The sequence below is a fragment of the Citrus sinensis genome, chromosome 3, assembly GCF_022201045.2.
Source record: "Citrus sinensis cultivar Valencia sweet orange chromosome 3, DVS_A1.0, whole genome shotgun sequence".
NCBI lineage: Eukaryota > Viridiplantae > Streptophyta > Magnoliopsida > Sapindales > Rutaceae > Citrus > Citrus sinensis.
The window spans coordinates 25,920,622-25,941,702 of NC_068558.1; the positions used below are offsets into that span (position 1 = coordinate 25,920,622).

The 21,081-nt window shown below is 35.8% G+C and overlaps 1 protein-coding gene, 1 non-coding gene and 1 pseudogene across 2 annotated transcripts; 1 reads left to right on the forward strand and 2 right to left on the reverse strand.

Moving 5' to 3' along the window:
- Positions 1-302: 302 nt before the first annotated feature.
- LOC127900680 (agamous-like MADS-box protein AGL11) lies at positions 303-1,492 on the reverse strand (annotated as a pseudogene).
- A 5,646-nt stretch (positions 1,493-7,138) lies between these two features.
- LOC127901660 (small nucleolar RNA R71) lies at positions 7,139-7,242 on the reverse strand. The gene has a single exon (XR_008053904.1). It is a non-coding gene; the product is annotated as a small nucleolar RNA R71 (small nucleolar RNA).
- Positions 7,243-14,056: 6,814 nt separating this feature from the next.
- Positions 14,057-16,060, forward strand: LOC127900681 (uncharacterized). The gene is made up of 2 exons (XM_052435868.1): positions 14,057-14,715; positions 14,815-16,060. Exons 1-2 carry the CDS (start codon positions 14,057-14,059, stop codon positions 16,058-16,060), a joined length of 1,905 nt encoding a protein of 634 aa, XP_052291828.1.
- Positions 16,061-21,081: the final 5,021 nt, after the last annotated feature.

Here is a 21,081-nt window from a genome sequence, read left to right on the forward strand (position 1 = left end):
CATTAGTTATATAGATATTAAGTTTTAGCGTAGCCACTGGTCCCCCAAAGAGAAGCAGCCAGTTTTAATTCAGCGTAAGTAATTAGGTTACACATAAACTGATCCAGTTTCATATATTGCTGGTTTCAAAAATAGGTACCAAGTAGCGCACAAATTCATTAGATAATCATAGTTTGATCATAGATCTCGTGCTGAGATGCCACAAGCTTGATCTCCAGTGTCTAGGTTACCTGCAAATGGGAGAAAACGTTGATGCACGTGCAACGCGAGAACGTAGAAATGAAATGTGATAGAAGAATTATTTACCCGAGATAGAGTATCTTCTTGTCCGGGTGAGAGTAAGCGGTGCCACCACCCTCTATGATAGCGGAACTGAAGAAATTCCGAGAAGCTAATGCATGGATTGCATTCAGCTCTTGCCCAGTCACCATGTTTGCTTGCTGAAACCTCTCCATTTGTGCTATCTGAGTTTCAGAAACCATGAAATTTTAATAACGTTCAGAAATTTTGGGATAGGGTGAGACAAATGCATTATACATACGAAGAACTGATTAGCATACCTTTGATCGGAGACACACACTTTCATTTTCCAGCTCAATCTCCTATGGAAATGAAAATGTTGAATAGTTTCATAAAAGCTTGGAAGAAAATGAAAAAGGCTAAACAGGATTTAAATAAATTTTAATTATTATCCTTTTCTGCAAGAACTCATTTTCAGCTGGCAGCATTTCATGTTGTTGCACAAAACAGGAAACACACAAAGCAACAAATTATTTACAAAATGACATAAATTACATGTACTGAACCTATACCGATAATGTTTATGCAACGTATTATTGCAAAACAACGGTGTATTTCTCAAATTCAATTATTATTTTTTGTTGATTTCATGCGTACATAATGCAATTAATTAATTACCTTCTTGGACCTGATCCTAGTGATGCCTCGCTCAAGCCTGTTCTCCAGTTTCTAAGCTCTTTTACAGTTAAAGAACTCAGAGAATCACCCATCAAATGCCTATATGAAGAGTCAAGAGTGAGATAACCAATTGAAAATTCAATTGAAATTGTATATTTTGGCATAATTAATTAATAACTACGCTTAATATGAAAATGATTGTTCATGAAATAATTGAAAATACCTGTTAGAATTCTGTAACATTTGAATTTGCTGCCGCAGCTTCGCTGATTCCTGCTGATAGTATTGTTTCCATGGGTCACATGTAATGGGAGAAGTTAAATTTTTATTGGGAACTTTATATTTCAATGCTAGCTATGTGGTAACAAATGGTAATTAATTGGTTTTTTTTTTTCATTTTTTTCACCTTTTCATAATAATATATATTCCCAGCAAAAACTGAATTTATAGCTTAAATTAATGAATTACTTACCTGAGCATTGATCTCAGTAACAGTGCCAAAATTTGAATCATCTGAACACGCCTTCTTGTACCTATCAATGGTTGATCTTATGCTGCTACGTGCATAACACATAAATTTCTAATTATTTAGCATAATTGTTTGATTTTTTTTTTGGAAAAAAAAGGAATAAGAACAGAGGAAGCTGAACTTTACTAAAAAAATTTGTTTCTTTATTAAATATCATTTATGCTGTCCCATTATTTTTCATGATCCTTCAGCCTTCAGCTACATGCATGAACAAAAATAGACATAAAAAGAAAGACATACTAAATAAGACGTATATAAAAATGTTTTAATTTATTTTCAATTCTTTATTCTCAAGGAGGACATTGGAATAAGTTTGCTAAACCTAGCTACCCTCTACATATAGCTAGTTCATTAGTTCCAAGTTCAAAGTGGCATTTATTTACTCTTTAGTTTGAGAGAATTTTATCCCCACAAGCCAATTGAATATTGAGATGAGAACTACTAAACTAATAGGTGCTTCTTGATATACCTATCAAGCTAACATTTCAAGTTCTACGCCTAATATTTCAATTGTAAGTTTAATGTGTAAGGTTTCTTTAATCTAACATATTAAGTTACAAATCTAATAATATCCAAGTTACTTATGTCAACAGCCTCATATGACAGCCACTCCCTATGGTTCCTAGTATCATGAACCCTAATAATAAATGAAATTATATGTGCCCAATCCCTATAATTTGAACTTTGAAGTGAAGAAGCTAGCACTTTATATCCCCATCACATTGAAGAGTAAAAATCTCTTTCACGTTTCAGGTTTCTATTCACCATGCATGCAGAAAGAGCAAGACCTAATAGCATTTTAAATTTCTTCAAACAAGTCCATCACTTTAATAGCATGAAAATGTTAATGCAAACTGAGAAAGAAGCCAATGCACGATTGAAAATTTTCGGTGCTTTTAGAGGCAAAAGTACTGAAGAAAACTGAAGTGAAAGATATGATTCAGATTGCTTCAATGAAGAAAAAGATATGGGAAAAATTTTAAAGCTAAAAGTAGAAACAAAAGCCAAAGAAAATTGAGAATTTGTAAATGATTATAAAAGGAAAGAATCCATCAGGCCAGATTTCAGATCACTACATGCAGCATGCTGTAATTATTAATATGATTATTAATGTATTGCAACTGCTGTGTATTTTGTCAAATGATCTAAAACCCTAGATACAGATAGGAAAGTCGCCACAACCTTTTCTTTTTCTGGGGAATTGGAGTGGACAACTTCGGATAAATATTTTAATTTTTTTCTAAAAACATTTTAGCTACCATGAAATGATGTACTTGCAAGAGTCTAACTTTCATCACGAACAAATATCCATTTATGACATTCGTTTAATTATCAAAAAGTTGAAATTGTTGAAACAAAATTGTTTAAAAAGAAAATTGTTTTTCACCAAAGCAGTGACTCAAGACCAACAATATTCTTGACCTCTAAAGTTTCACTACCTATTTTAACATTAGGATGACATTATTTATAATTTACCTTAAAAAGTGCAGTTGAATGACTTTCCGTTTGTTTGTTTAATCAGTCATTCGAGTTGAACTCCTAAAAAAGATAGGAGTTAAAAATAATGTTTGGACTATGCTCCTCCTGTTTAATAAAACTTGAAAAAATAAAATAAAATGAATTCATGATGTGGTTTTATCTCAATAACATTATTACTGCTCCTATGGGGGATTTCGAACTGTTACTAGTTATATAAATGGCTAATCCTTATATAATAGGCTATCCATGCCATTCTAATAAATATCTAACTATTAATTCTATAAACTAAAAGGAAAAAAAAATAATTGTACTTTCAGTAGTACATATAAGGTGTGATACCATGCTAGCGATATTGAATGTTAATTAATTATTAACTGTAACATATGTGGAAAAAAAAAAGAAATGATGAGGCGGTTAAAAGTTAAAATACAAGTAAAAGAATAAGGTGGAAAAAGGGGAACGATATAGGCGTGTGAGAGAGTGAGAGAGAAGCTATCAAAACCGACCCAAAAACTCAACCCAACCTGGGAACGTGACCCGACCATATCTCACGATTCCGACCACCAATCTAGCCAAGCAAGGTATCAATCGGAAGCCCGTGAGACGCTGGTCATACCCCATCCATCATTGCCGCTGAAAACTGACGGGATGGCCACTGTTTCAAGTTTGGGAAACCGCAGCCAAAACCTATCACCACCGCCGTTGATTCTACCAGAATTTGACCACGCCACCACCTCAATTTTGTTCCCTATGACTTCCTCTTTAATCCTTGACCAGTGGTGAATTGTAGCAATGTATTTTATACACGTATTGATATTATATTAAAATATTTGGTTAATCGATTTCCGTATCGACTTTGAATAAAATATGATAGTTTTTTAAAGATGAGAAAAGTAAATTTAGATTTGATAATGAAAAGAAATGTATGATTAGAATGTACATGAATATGAGTATAGAGATTGTTTTTTAAAAGCATTGGACAATATCCTTCCCTCCAGATACAGTGATACATATGAGATGAGAGGCATATGGGGCCCATCTGAACACACATAGAGGCTTTGGGCTGTGAGTTTGGGCGCTTCTACCTTTTGGGGGCATAAGCATGCAATATGATGATTACAGAGATACATATATGAGATACAAACTAATATTGAGATACCAATGATACAAATGAGACATAGGCCTTTGGGGCCTTGTTGTATAAATTTTATTGAACTCGCAAGCGCACGAATCTATTGTAGAATAGATTAACGGTGACGAGTGTCGATCCCACGAGGAGGTGGATTTTAATTATGTGTAGAGTTAATCTTCTATAGTGGTTGATTGGATTTGTGGTGGAAGTGATTTAAATTATCCTAAAATTCAAATTAAAATGATGGGAATAAATTAAAGTGAAAATCTATTAAAATTGAAGCGCTTGGGTATCTGGATCTGCATCAACATGCACCATGGGCTAACTATTCTTTATTATTGCCAATTAAATCATGAGGGGGGTTTCCACTCCTCATGAACCACACTCTAATCAATATGGTGCTAAGGGCTTATCGTGCCAAATAATAATAACCTTGTACTAGGGAGCCGGTGAAACCAAAGCGGTATCTAGACAACATTATTACTAGGGGTGGGCGCGGTTCGGTTCGGTTCGGTTTTTTACTAAATTTTTCATAATCGGTCGATTACGATTATTTTAAAATCATAATCACGATTAATCAAATTACCGAAATAATCAAATACTCGATTAATTGAAATAATTCGATTCGGTTCCGTTCGATTATTTCGATTATGAGCCTATTTTGGGTTTTTTTAAATTTAAAACCTTAAATTAATAAATCTACCACAAACATAAAAAGTTAACAAACAAAAAATCAAAATATGTCTCAAAGTATTTTTCTTTTTTTCCCATCATCAACCTCTACCTCTTGCACTTCCTCCTTATTATAGTTTTCCATTCTACAACAACAAATTAACACAACAGCAGCAACAAATAAAAAATCTTGGGGATTACAAAATAAAAAATATTATGACATTCCAACACTGGCCTGGCTGATGGCTGTTGAGTGTTAGAAAATGCATATTTATAAAGGAGAAAACCATCATTTTACATTTCAAGTCTTACTAACAACCCTTACTTTTATGTGTTTAACATTCTTGTGATTTAATTACGTGTGTTTTATTTTAATTAAGTAATTTATGTATTTTAGGGGCATTATAGTCATTTCACAATAAAGGAGAGATCAGATGGCAAAACAGACATCATTTTTGAACTCAGGACGGTCGAAAACCTTAGGAGGAGCATAAAAGGAAAAATGGCACTATTCACATGTACGGTACTATTCACGTATACGGTACTGTATACGTTACTGTTCACAGCACTGTTCACATAGACGGATCGATGACGTGGCATTGACCGATGATGTGGCATTGACTGATGAGGTGTCACGATCCTGTTGGACTAAAATTCTTATGTACTTTTGATGGTGACGTGGCAACATATCAGTGGACGAAAAATCTCGCGTACGGTGCATGCATCACACAGGATTATTTTCAACTAAACCGTGTTACTGTTCATCCGCGTGGTCAAACCGTAGACTGTTGACTGATGACGTGGCGCAATCCTGAGCGTCCAAACTGTTTTTAATCCGATGGCCATAATTTACTCCATGTATCTATAAAAAGGGGGCCTCCCCCCCTAATTTGATATCTCTGAATCCATTTTTGGACTCTGTTTTCTGTAATTCCCTCTCCATCTTGTATTTTCTTCCTATTTTAATAAATTTCCATTTTGCCCCTAGTTCAATTATGAGTGGCTAATTTTCTTTCAAGCTTGGGTTGAAGGTGAAGTCTCAACATGTGTCATGGGCTTTATTTGGTATATTTATTTTCTCTTCCCCTCTAGTTTTTGTGGATGTTTTGACTTCTCGTCGACAAATAATACTAATCTTGTCTAGTACCGCCTTGGTTTCACCGGCCCTTTAGTACAAGGTTATTATTATTTGGCACGATAAGCCCTTAGCACCATATTGATTAGAGCGTGGTTCATGAGGTGTGGATTCCCCCCTCATGATTTAATTGGCATTAATACGGATTATTTAGCCCATGATGCATGTTGATACGGATCCAGATACCCAAGTACGTCATTTCAATAGATTTCGCTTCAATTTATTCTCGCCATTACAATTCCAATTTTAGAATCTCAATTCCAATTTTAGGATAATTTAAATCACTTCCACCACAATTTCAACCACCCATTTACAAAATTAATTCTACACAATTAAAATCCACCTCCTGGTGGGATCGACACTCGTCACCATTGATCTATACTACAATAGATTCGTGCGCTTGCGAGTACATTAAAATTTGCACAACAAGTTTTTGGCGTCGTTGCCGGGGAGGTAAGTACTTTTAATTCATAGAATTAATTTTTGTGAATAATTTCTTTTATTTGTTTTCTTGTATTTTTTTTTATTATTAAAAAAAAGTGAATCTACATTTAAAGGTTAGTATTTCTTTCCTTTTTCTCTTCTTTAAAATTCTGTAATTAAATTTTCAATTTATTTTTCTTTGTAATTTTTTTGTTTATTTTATTAATTTAATTTTTAATTTATTTCACGTATTTATTTTTGTGTATTTTTATAGAAAGGTTGTAATAGCGCAATAAGGTTAGTATCGTAATTTCTCCCTCTTCTTTATTTTTATTTGTTTTGTTCCCATCTTTATTTTTTTTATTTGTTTTGCATGCATGGTCGTAGGTCATTATTACCTAATCTTGAACCTATAGACTTTGAACTAGAAAAAACACTTCGCACGCACAAGAACGTTAAAAATAAAATGGATTTACAAGCACCACAGGAGAGGCCATTTAAGGACTATTTTAGTCCCTTAGCTAATTTGAGCACATCATGCATAAGATACCCAAATGTAGCTGCTAGGAGTTTTGAATTAAAACCCAGTGTGCTAAATTGTCTCCCAACATTTTATGGCCTAGAAAATGAGGACCCATATAATCATCTGAATGATTTTCATGCAATTTGTCAAACTTTTAAATATGAAAATTTTTCAGACGATGATGTTAAACTCAGATTATTCCCATTTTCTTTAAAGGATAGAGCTCGTTCATGGTTAAATACTTTACCTGCTAATAGCATTTCATCATGGGAACAAATGGTAACAAAATTTTTGAATAAATATTTCCCAGTGCATAAAACCAACGCTATTCGCAGGGAAATCTCGGAGTTTACCCAGAGAGAGGACAAGTAGTTTTTTGAAACATGGGAGCGATTCAATGGGCTACTCTTGAAGTGTCCACATCATGGGTACGAAAAATGGCACCAATGCCAATACTTTTTGGAGGGATTATTGCTGAATGTGCAAGAATGGCTAATGGCAACAAGTGGAGGAGAGCTAATGTCAAAAAGTGCATCAGAGATTTGGGAATTCTTCCAGCGACAAGCGGATAATTCCCAACAACGGAGTCGATCACTCAGGAATACGAGAAGAATTAAGGGAGTAAATGAGGTTCACATTGGCGAGTCAAGTTCAGAAATTAAAGAAGTCAAAGCGATAATTGAAGGTCTCTCTCGACAAATAGCATCGTTATCGACTGCTAAATCAACAGAGCCACATGACCATGACTCATACTCAGATCAAGCCAATGCCATAGGTGTAATGAGAAAACCATCGAATTACAACCCATACTCCAACACATATAACCCTAGATGGAGAGACCACCCCAATTTTTCATGGTCTCAAGGACTCCAACAGAATGGACCAGCAGCTCCAGCTCCACCAATGCAACCAATTCCTCAAGCCTCTCAGCCCCCATTCAGACCATACAATCAGAACCAGAACTACTCTCAACCCAGACCATGGGAGGATGCATTCCAGAATTTCAGGAATGTTACTCACTCCACGATTGAGCAACAGAACCGCACTATTGATGGACTACGAAATGAATTGAGAGCGGGCTTCAACTCACAAGCCCAATCAGTTTCAAGCCTCGAGAAGATGGTGGGACAACTTGCTTCTTCAGTTCAGACCTTGGCAATGATTGTTGAGAAAGGCAAGTTTCCAAGTCAACCAGTGCCTAATCCTAAAGGAGTGCATGAAGCAAGTACCAGTTCACCACAGCAGCATGGAAAGGTCAAAGCAGTAATGACCTTGCGAAAAGGAAAAGAAGTCGACAACAAAGTGGAGATGCCAGTGACAAAGGAAAATCAAATTGTTCCTGTGAGTGTTCAGGACTCACCACCGGAGGAGAAAGAAGAAACCAACCCACGAGAATATGTTCTGAAAGCTCCATTTCCCCAGAGGTTAGCTAAAGGCAAGAAGGGAAAATCCACAGGTGAGATTCTTGAAATCTTCAAACAGGTAAGTGTTAACATCCCTTTGCTTGATGCTATTAAACAAGTTCCATCTTATGCCAAGTTTCTTAAAGACCTTTGTACTAAAAAGAGAAATATGCATGTTCAAAAGAAGGCATTTTAACAGAAAACGTTAGTTCTATACTCCAACATAAAATTCCTTTAAAATGCAAAGACCCAGGCTCCCCCACTATCTCATGTAGTATAGGGAACCATACAATTGAGAATGCTTTGTTGGATTTAGGAGCTAGTGTAAATCTGTTACCATATTCAGTATTTGTGAAACTTGGATTGGGAGAATTACACCCAACTCCAGTGGTGTTACAGCTTGCAGATCGGTCCACGAAAATACCTCGTGGTATTGTGGAGGACGTGCTTATCCAGGTAGACAAGTTTTATTTTCCTGTTGATTTCATTGTAATTGACACTCAACCAATACAGGATTCAAGGAAGCACATCCCCATTATCCTAGGCTGACCTTTCTTGGCAACTGCGGATGCTCACATTCAATGCAGGACCGGAAATATGCAGTTGTCCTTCGGCAACATGACTATGGAGCTGAACATCTTCAACATTGCCAAACAACCTCACAATGCAGATGATGAAATTGTTGATGTGGATTTAATTGAAGCATTAGTTGATGATACTTTTGTTTCAAACCTTAGTGATGATCCTTTACAAACATGTTTAACTCACTTTGGTTTTGATTTTGATATTGACAGATCAGTTGATGAGGTCAACGCCCTGCTTGACTCAGCACCATCTATGGACACTAATAAATGGAAGTCAAGAGTTGAACAACTAGCACCATCAGAGAAGAAACTCATCCCATCATCAGAATCACCACCGAAACTCGAGCTCAAACCATTACCCAACACTCTGGAATATGCATTTTTGGGAGAAGAAAGTACTCTGCCGGTAATCATCTCATCATCCCTAAATGACGAACAAAAAGGTAAGTTGTTGGATGTTTTGAAAGAGCACAAAGGAGCATTAGGATGGACCATAGCAGACATTAAAGGTATAAACCCAGTAGACTGCATGCATTACATTCACCTCGATGAAAATACTAAATCTACTAGAGAAATGCAACGTCGGTTAAATCCTAATATGAAAGAAGTTGTTAGAACTGAAGTCCTTAAGCTATTAGATGCAGGTATCATTTACCCAATTTCTGATAGTTCATGGGTCAGTCCTGTGCAAGTTGTCCCTAAAAAGTCAGGAGTCACAGTAGTTACGAATGCTGATAATGAATTGATACCTACTAGAGTAACTACAGGATGGTGTGTATGCATTGATTATAGAAAGTTGAATTCTGTAACACGTAAAGACCATTTTCCTTTACCATTTATTGATCAAATGCTTGATAAATTAGCAGGCCATGAATTTTATTGCTTTCTAGATGGCTACTCAGGATATAATCAGATTCCCATAGCACCAAAAGATCAGGAGAAAACTACTTTCACTTGCCCTTTTGGCACATTTGCATATAGGAGAATGCCATTTGGATTATGTAATACACCTGCTACATTTCAACGATGCATGTTGAGCATGTTTTCTGATATGGTTGAACGATTCCTTGAAGTCTTTATGGATGACTTTTCTGTCTTTGGTGATTCGTTTGATCAATGTTTACATCATCTAACACTAGTTCTGCAGAGATGTATTGAGAAGAACTTGGTCTTAAATTGGGAGAAATGCCATTTTATGGTAAAACAAGGTATTATTCTCGGTCACATCATTTCAAGCAAAGGTATTGAGGTTGACAAAGCCAAGATGGATCTCATTTCTAATATTCCTCCACCCAAAACAGTCAGAGAAGTAAGATCTTTCCTTGGGCATGCTGGTTTCTATAGACGTTTCATTAAAGATTTTAGCAAAGTTTCTAGACCCTTATGCAATCTACTTGCTAAGGATGTACCTTTTATCTTTGATGATTCATGTTTTATGGCATTTGAAAAACTAAAGCAGTTGTTGACATCATCACCTATCATTCAGCCCCCAAACTGGAGTTTACCATTTGAGCTCATGTGTGATGCATCTGATTATGCAGTAGGAGCAGTATTAGGACAAAGAGTTGATCGAATTCCCCATGTTATTTATTATGCTAGTATGACATTGAATGATGCACAGTTGAACTATTCAACTACTGAAAAAGAAATGCTAGCAGTAGTGTTTGCATTGGAAAAATTTCGATCTTATCTCATTGGTTGTAAAATAATTATATTTACAGATCATGCTGCTCTTAAATATCTTCTCACAAAGAAAGATGCAAAAGCTAGACTAATTCGTTGGGTGTTACTTTTGCAAGAATTTGACTTGGAATTCAAAGATAAGAAAGGGACAGAAAATGTTGTGGCGGATCACCTCTCTCGTCTCCATTTTGACACAACTACAAAGCCATTACCATTAAATGAGTCATTCCCTGATGAACAATTGATGAATGTGGAAGTATTACCGTGGTATGCTAACATCGTGAATTATCTTGTTACAGGTGAACTTCCAGAGCATTGGACCAAGCAAGATAAGGCTAAATTCTTTGCAGAAATAAAGAATTTCTTTTGGGATGACCCGTATTTGTTCAAGTATTGTGCAGACCAAATTGTTAGACGATGTGTCCCAGAAAGTGAAATTCAGAATATCCTTTCATTCTGCCATGAACAAGCTTGTGGAGGCCATTTCAGTGCTAAGAAAACAGCAACTAAAGTTTTACAATGTGGTTTTTATTGGCCAACTATATTTCGAGATGCTTACATTTTTTGTTCTTCATGTGATAGGTGTCAACGAATGGGGAGCATTACACGAAGGAACATGATGCCACTAAATCCAATTTTAGTGGTTAAGATTTTTGACGTATGGGGTATCGACTTCATGGGACCCTTTCCCCCGTCTTTTGGCCATCAATACATATTGGTTGCTGTTGACTACGTATCGAAATGGGTAGAAGCAATTCCATGTAGGACCAATGATCACAAGGTGGTGATAGCATTTTTGAAAAGCAACATTGTTTCACGCTTTGGATTCCCTCGAGCGATAATCAGTGATGGTGGTGCCCACTTTTGTAACAAAGCATTCAAGGCTCTTTTGACAAAGTATTCAATCACACACAAAGTGGCGACCCCGTATCATTCGCAAACCAGTGGCCAAGTTGAGATTTCCAATCGAGAAATAAAGCACATATTAGAAAAGACGGTGAGGCCGGACAGAAAAGATTGGTCATTAAGACTTGATGATGCCTTATGGGCATATAGAACGGCTTTCAAGACCCCGATTGGGATGTCACCCTACAGGCTAGTGTATGGAAAAGCTTGCCACCTACCTGTGGAACTCGAGCATCGTGCATATTGGGCCATCAAGAAATTCAATTTTGACATGTAGCAAGCCAGCTCAGAAAGAAGATTACAGCTGGCAGAACTTGAAGAAATTCGCAATGATGCATACGAAAATGCCAAGATTTACAAGCAACGAATGAAAGTCTTCCATGATAAGCAAATTATGAGAAAATCATTCACTCCAGGTCAGAAAGTGCTTTTATTCAATTCTCGCTTGCACCTATTCCCAGGTAAGTTACGCTTTCGTTGGTCTGGCCCATTTATTGTTCATACTGTTTTTCCATATGGGGCAATTGAAATTAAGGACCCAAAGAACGGTGTCACGTTTAAAGTTAATGGTCAAAGATTAAAGTCATATCTAGAATCACTACTAGAAAAATGGTCTTTACTGACACTTGGTTTGTGACACTTTATTACAAAGTATCAGTATTTGTATACATATGGGCCATTTTCCGTGTTTAACACATATGTATCACAAATTAATGATACTATGGTGTCTGTAATTGTGACATCAGAAATCGCTGACACTAAAGTATTAGTAATAAAAATAAAATAATTCTAATCACGTAACAGATGGAATTCGAACCTGGGACCTCGAACATCGGAACATTTAAGTTTAAGAATAAGAAAAAGACCATTGGTCTTTTTCTTGGTGACACTAAGGTATCAGTAAAAGAAAATAAAATATAAATTTCGTTCCAAACTGATTTTCGAACCCAGGACTTTCCAAAGCCAAAGCATTTAAGTTTAAAATTGGAACCGTTCTGACTTTTTGTTAGTTATGCAACTGAATTAGTAGAATATTATAATTTTAATATGAAGCACTTGAAATGTATTGAGCGCGGCTCACTAAAAATTTTAGCAGGTTTTGGCTGAAAATTTATTAGTAAATAATATATTTTCAGTTAAAAACGGTATCGTTTCACTTAGGAAAATAAAGATAAGTAAAACGCATCATTTTATACAACCCTAAGACCAAAATCGAAGCTAATTTTTTTCTAAGTCATTCACTCATCAGTCTTTCACCACTCGGTTCTCCTTCTCTGTCAAAGCTAAGTAAACCAAACCCTAAAATCATATCCCTCACTGTAATCAAACTTCACGTCGATCCCAACCAAGCTCGAAGCAGAGGAATTCATTTCTATCACGATTCGGTTCTCTCTGTCTCTCTCTCTTCACTGCGATAAATTCATTTCTGAAGGTGCCATTTATTCATTTTTATTTATTTTTAATTATTATGTTTCCAATTTACAGTGCCTATTTTCCTCATGCATGTTGTTTTGTTGCGGTTTAACTGTAGCATGAGTTTTAAAATTCTTAGTTTTTTTTTTGTAATCTTGATTGTTTATAATTTAGGACCTGGGAAAACCTAATAGAGAGGTAAAGGTAACTGAAGTTGAATTATTGTACTAGAGTCTTTAACTAAGAGTAGTTTTATAAGTGCCTGATTCAAATCAGTTTTCTTTCATCTCTTTCTTTAGTTGCCTTGTCACTGGACTTTGAATTTCATGTACACTTTAACTGGAATTGATGGATACAATGTCAATGTAGATTTGGGTTTTTCTCATTTTCCCCATTTCTCGAAATTGCATTTTAAATTTTGCATGATGCTTTTAATTTTAGGCCTAACTTGTTCCATTTAATTAGCGCTAGATAAAGATACATATTAACAAAGGGTCAATTCATCAATCCTTTCCCTGTAATGCACTTGCTGGACTTAGTATAAATGCAATATCTCACATGCAAACCCTTCAACAACAACAAGTATTGTCCTTAATCTTTTTTTATGTGATTTCCCTTGTACAGCTCTCTGACATAGTAATTAACAATCTGTCACTTTTGAAGAATCACAAAAGTTTACGGTGTAACAGCTGTCTTCATTTGGTAATTCTTTTAAATCACTCACTGACTTTTAATTTATATTATCGTTGTGTTCTAAGTTTTACTTGTACTGAGATGTTTTAAATATTGACATGTATAGTTTTACTTTCTTTTTTGTTGCATAGACTGTTCTGGAATAAAATTTTTTATTCTAATATATACTTTTGTTTGTTCTAATATGAAAAAGAAATTTTGAAAAATGTGGATGTGGCATGTTTTGTTGGCTTGCTGAATGTGTACATGTAAGTTAGATTTGCTGGCTTGGTGAATGTGTACATGTATGCTCTGTTGGCTTGTTGAATGTGTACATGTATGCTCTGTTGCGTTGCTGAATACTTAGATATATGCTCTGTTGGGTTGCTGAATGCTTACATATATGCTCTGTTGGGTTGCTGAATGCGTACATATATTTAAGTGACTCTAAACAAATAGAATTTATATTTATTTTGCAATTTGTATTTTTTAATTTAAACCTAAAGTTTGGAGTTATTTGTGCAATTTAAGTAAACTTATTAAACTAACAACATCTAACAAATGAACAGGTAACAATACAAGTTATGGACAAAACTTGGATATTCTGTGATAGATTGTCTGATGAGTATAGTGATGGGGTTGATGATTTCTTGGAGTTTGCCATTCTTAATTCTGAAAATAGAATGTCAATTAGATGTCCTTGTACTACTTGTTGTAATATGGAGTTTTTGAGTCCTCAACAAGTGAGGCTACATCTATTTAAAAAAGGTTTTCTAGAAAATTATTTAGTTTGGAATTGGCATGGTGAGGTGGATCGGAAACCTACCTCTGTAAAATGCCAAGACCAGCCACAAAATCAACGTTTTAGATGTCCGGATTATAGTTATGTAGATGACATGGTTCATGATGCTTTTGAGCATTGTGATAAAGATCCTAGTTCTTTTAAGAATGTGCTTGAAGATGCTGAAAAGCCCCTATATCCGGGTTCAAAGCATTCAAAGTTATCGAGTCTAATGAAACTGTACAATATAAAAGGACTTTATGGCTGGTCTGATAGTGGGTTTTCAGTTTTATGGGAAGTGCTTAATGAGATATTGCCAAATGGTAATAGTTTGCCTAAGTCCATGTATGAGGCCAAAAAAATAATGAAGCTATTAGGCTTAGATTATGAGAAAATACATGCATGTCGAAATGATTGCATTCTTTATAGGAATGAGTTCGAGAATCTTAGTGAATGCCCAAGGTGTGGAGCATCTAGGTGGCAAATAAGAAAAGATGGATAAAAAAAAATTAGAAAGGGGGTCCCTAAAAAGGTGTTATGGTATTTTCCTATAATTCCTAGGTTGAAAAGAATGTTTCAATCACCACAAACTGCTGAAAACTTAACATGGCATGAAAATAAAAGAATTAGAGATGGCAAGCTTCGCCACCCAGCAGATTCACCAGCTTGGCAGTTAATTGACAAGAAATGGCCTGATTTTGCCCAAGAGCCGAGAAATCTTCGGTTCGCTTTATCATCTGATGGGATTAACCCACATAGCACACTTAGCACTACTTATAGTTGTTGGCCTGTTACATTGATAACATATAACCTTCCTCCGTGGCTGTGTATGAAAAGAAAATTTATGATGTTGTCTCTACTGATATCTGGTCCTAAACAACCTGGAAATGACATAGATGTATACCTAGCACCATTGATTGAGGACTTAAAAACCCTATGGGATGTAGGCGTCGATGTGTTTGATGGTTATAGGAAACAAACTTTTAATTTACGAGCTGTGTTGATGTGGACAATTAGTGATTTTCCAGCTTATGGAAACTTGTCTGGGTGTACTGTTAAGGGGTATTATGGTTGTCCAGTTTGTGGGATAAACACATGTGCATGTTGGCTACCGCATAGTCGGAAAATGTCATATATGGGTCATAGGCTGTTTATTGAAAATTCTCCTAAGCCTTTGTCTGGTACAAATATCTTAAACTTGGTGGCTGACATTGACACCAAGTTTGGGAAAAAGGTCCAAAAAAAGCGTAAACGGGGTGAGGTTGAGGGTCACAATAAGGGTAAAGGTGAGGGTAACAGTAAGGGTAACAGTAAGGGTAAAGGTGAGGGTGAGGGTGAGTGTGAGGGAGATAGTGAGATTGAAGGTGAGGGTGAGGGTAAAGGGAATGTAGCTCAGTTGCTGTACAAAAAGAGATCAATCTTCTTTGATTTAGAATATTGGGAACATTTGTTAGTTCGCCATCAACTAGATGTGATGTATATTGAGAAAAATGTATGCGAGAGCATCTATGGCACATTACTCCATCAACCGGGGAAAACAAAAGATGGAATTAATGCTAGAAAAGATCTTACACATCCAGACCTTAGAGAAAAAATTAACAAAGCATTGATTGTATTAGCTCCTGATGAACAAAACAAAGTCCTGCCCCCTGCCCCGTACACTTTAAGTAAGAAGGAAAAAAAATGTTCTGTGAAACCTTGCAAAGTGTTAAAGTTCATGATGGCTATTGTTCTAATTTTAGAAATATTGTTTCAATGGATGATTGTTGTCTTCACGGGCTTAAGTCTCATGATTGTCATACCTTGATGCAACAACTACTACCATTAGCAATTCGAAATTGTTTACCTTAAAATGTCAGATCTGTCATAATCAGGTTGTGCCTTTTCTTTAATTCTTTGTGTTCTAAGGTAGTAGAGCCCAATTCTCTAGACCAATTGCAAAAAGAACTTACAATCACCTTATACAATTTAGAACAATTTTTCCTACCTGCCTTCTTCGATATAATGGTCCATTTAACAGTCCATCTAGTTGAAGAAGTTAGATTATGTGGCCCGGTTTACCTTCGATGGATGTATCCATTTGAGAGAGAAATGAAACCTATAAAGGGCTATGTACGCAACCGATACCGTCCTGAAGGTTGCATTGCAGAGTGCTATATTGCTGAAGAAGCACTTGAATTTTGTGCTGAATACCTTTCAAATTGTAATTCAATCGGACTACCTACTGGTTGTCTAATTGATTTTACAGTCAAAAGGCCACTCGGAGGTGCAAATATTAAGGTGGTTGATGGCCCTACATTGGCGCAAGCGCACCAATGTGTTCTGGTGAACACCCCCGAGATTCAACCATACATAGAGTATGTGACTGAAAATTTGAACCTCTTTTTCGTTAATTTTTTTTCAATTTTAATAATTCTGTTGGTATAATTTTAGGGAGCATTTGGCCTTATTGCAATCAACACACCCTCGTCAATTAAAAAAGCCTTTATGGTTGCCAACCGAGCACTCCCGTACGTTTGCTGATTGGCTGAAACAAAAGGTTAGATTAACTTCATTAGATCTAATAAAAGTATCCAAGTAAAAGCGCACAAACTTTTCTCTTTCAACTAATAATTGTGATTTTATTAATTGAACAATAGGTAACAACTGATAAAGCAAATAATGTAATGGTTGACGAAAAAGTATGGTGGCTGGCAAACAAACCCCGCTCAAGCGTGGTTACATATGATGGCTACTGTATTAATGGTTTTAATTTTGCTACAAGAGATCGGGACAGCAACCGCATAACACAAAACAGTGGCGTTTATGTAGTTGCTAACACTTTACAGATTTCAAGTTCGAAAGACAAAAATCCTCATTCTGGGGATATGCCTTTTTATGGGGTTGTCAGTAAAATTTGGCAGCTTGATTATCTAGGGGTTAAGAACGTACTTTTCAAGTGCGATTGGGTAGATGATAGAGGGGTTAATGTTGATGAGTTAGGGTTCACTGTAGTCAATTTAGATCGAATAGGCTACAAATCTGACTGTTTCATTCTAGCTCGTCATGCAAAGCAAGTGTTTTATGTGAAAGATCAGTTAGATAATAGTAAATCAGTTGTTTGTTCAGTGAGCTCAAAATGTAATTATTCAAATGAGGACTTGTGTGATGGCATCGATGAGTATGCACCATTATCCAACAATTTTCCAGAATGTAAGTTAGGTTTGGGTGATGAGGAGTTTGTGTCAGAGTAGTTGTTGATGTTTTTCTTGTAAATATTGGTGCGGAAAATGAATAATCCAACTACTATGCCTTATTACCACTACTTCCCGTAAGTCACCAACAAATTTATTTTTTTATTTTTTTATTATTATATTAGGATATTAGATTGGTATGTGGTGCACTCATCCACTTTGATGTATTTACAGGTTTGTTGGAGACATGGCAGAAAAAAAGGAGCCAACATTTGATCCAGATCTAGAAGGCAGACTAAGACGAAACCTTACAAAGAAGAAAGACCTGCAGAGAGGAGCTAGTGACGACACTGAGGTTATGTACAATTCCTACGGAGTTCCAGTTGGCAAAAAGAGAAATGATCTGAGGAACTACATTGGGGTGATTGTACGAGAAAGAGTTCCAATTATCTATGATGATTGGAGGAAAGTGCCACTAGACATCAAGGAGACGTTGTGGACTCATTTTCAGAAAAAGTTTAAGTTGAGTCTTAAGGCGAAAACCCAAGTGTTGAAGTGGATGGGAATTGCATTAAGGGGCTTTAGATGTAAGTTGGCCAATGAATATATTCTGCCCAATGCAAACAACTTGAGTTCACTGAAAAAGCCTCCTCTTGAGTATGAAGGCATTAGAAAAGAGGACTGGAAGAGCTTTGTTGATAAGATTTTATCTGAAGCCTTTCAGGTATGTTTAAAATTATGTTAGTTAGATAATATTATTGAGTTCATGTAACCATTTTAATCAATATCCACTTTGTGCAGGACAAAAGTAAGGCAGTAAAGGGAAAAAGAGCAAAGAATATGTACAATCATCACTTGGGCAGCACAGGATATGCTGGGTTATTGCATAAAAGAGTAAGTATAATAACCACTCTATACAAACTTATGACATTTTCAATACAAATAATAGGATGATTCATACCAGTTTTCAATTCAATTTTTGTTGAATTATTACAGCAGTTGGACCTCGAAGTTACTGAGTGCAAGATTGACCGCATTGAAGCCTGGTTATTGGCTCATAGGAGAAAAGATGGAACTTATACACCTGAAGTGCAGCAAGTGGCTGAGAGAATTGTAATTTTCCACCACCACTATCATTATTTAACTTATTTGTTTTTTTATTCTTAATTTTGATCAAATTATTTTTGTATTTATTTTGTAGAGTGAGCTAAGAAGTCAAGTTGAGCAGGGAACGTTCCAATCCCAAGGACCGAATGATATCCTAGGTGAAGCACTTCAAAAGAAGCCTAATGGAAGTCGGGTGCAAGGATTGGGTCAATTCATCACCCCATCCATGTATTTCAATGTCCCTGACCCCACGGAGTTGGCGCGAGAACGAAGAATGTATCAGGAGAGTTTTCAGTTTATGCAAGCTCAATTAGAACAAATGAATGCAAGGATCAACGCCTGCAACAACACTGAAGTTGGCAGTTCCAACTTTCCTAACTCCAAAGCTGGTTGCAGTGTTAAGATGGAGATAGATCGTCGATCACCCAGCAAAGTTACTCCAAAGTCAGTGACTAACAACCCCAAAGCAACTCCAAAGTCAGTGACCAACAACCCCAAAGCTACCCCAAAATCAGTGACCAACAACAACCCCAAAGCTACCCCCAAGTCGGTGACCAAAGTTAGTCCAAAGTCAGTGACCAATGACCCCACTGTTTGTCCAAAACCTGACAAAAACATCAACACACCTCCCCTGCCATCCCCTGCACAGAATCCACCCCTAGTAGTTTGTGAAGCCACTTCAAAAATCACCCCAAGAAGATCTCCAAGATTAACTCCTTCAAAGAGAAAAGTGGATGGCCGAAGGTCTCCTACAAATGCCGTGGTATATCTGTATGAACAGAAACGAACAACAAAGGAACCCGTTGTTGTAAAACCAGTGACAGCAAGGAAACTGGTTCTGAGAAAGAATACCCGTGGAACTGTGAAAGCAAGAAAAGAGAACAAAAGTTCACAAATGAACATCTTTTCTTTGATGATTGAGAGCTCCCTGCCACGGACGATTATGATTGCCCATGATTTGAAGACTTTTGGTGTGTACTGGGAGAGCAGATTGGACGAGCAGATTTGCAATGAAGTCATTGAGTTTACAGAGCTCTCAAATTCTGTTTTGGAGATATAGATCAAGTAAGAAATAAAAAACTTGATTTATGTTTTTACTATATTTTCTGATTTTGCAAACTGTCATTTATTTATTTCTTATATTCATGCCATGAAAGTTTCTTTTTTTAATAGACACTTGTATGAAGAGATGGATAATGGCAGTGGTGTTATTCCAATTCAATTTGGATGCATAGCTAAGTTACACCCAAGTCAAGTAAGCTACCCAAATAGGTGTTCCTATATTTCAGACCTTTTGGACAAGATTCAAATAGCCCAAATAATTGTCTTCCCATATAACCCAGGGTATAGTTTATTTATTTTTTGTCTATTTTATTTTTTAACATAAATTATTTAAATTTATCTTGTAATCTGTTTTTTTTTTTTACTTGTTTGTTTAGTGGCCACTGGGTGCTAGTAGCAATTGATATGGTGAGGCGAAAAAAATTATTATCTTGCTCCATTAGGTGATAATCCTGATGATGAGTTGAAGCAAATGGTGAATGAGTAAGTTTAATTAGTTTACTTAATTCTTCATTAATTTTTTATGTTGTAGATTAATTTGTTGCATCTGTTATTTATTATTTATAGTGGGATAACAATGCATCAAGTGAAGAGTAATAAAAAGAAGGCTGTGCAGTGGGTCTCTGTGAAGGTATTAATGAAACAAAGTTATGATTTCCATTGTTACTTCATCAGTATATTTGAAACTAAGTTTATTTTTTTTTTTTTTAGTGTCCGAAACAAGCTGGAACCTTTGAATGTGGTTACTATGTGATGAAGTACATCCAGGATATTGTTTGCGATTTGTGCATTCTTGAAAACAATGTGAGTTTCTCCAGAACTTGTTTAATATTTGTTCGAAGAATGCATTGTGAAATGGATTTTCTTAAGTGAATTGTGAAGATGGTTAATGGGTGAACAGTTTGCTGCTTTATGCTTGAAACTAGCAATATAATCATATCTTGTGCTAGGGATTAGAGGAAGTGTTGTGTATGTTTAGGATATTCACATACACTTCATTTGCCATATTTATTATAGGTAAAAGCTATAACGCTATATACATTTTACTGAATGCATTCAACATGTTTGGAAAAATTAATGCCAATTTTTACTGTGTTCTACTATGTATTTAAGGCACTTTAGTGAAACCAAAATGACTGGAGCTGTTGCATGTACAAATAGAATGCATATAAATCTCAGTGTTCAGTGTTAAAGTATTATTGAGCAATGATTGGACCTACTGCATGTACAGATATAAAGCATATAAATCCCAGTGCTGAGTGTTAGAAGTAATATTGAGTAAAGCAAATAATATATTATAAATTATCAGCTTCTTAGACAGCTTTGGTAACCGTTGTTTGCTATGGTAATACAATTTATTTGCATGTTCTTCAGTTTTGATGTTAATCCTGGCAAACTTAAAAATATATGTTGTTATTATGTTGTTCTATTTTAGGACAGATTCTATAATATATGAATATATTTTGTTGCTTTATTTTTAAAGTTC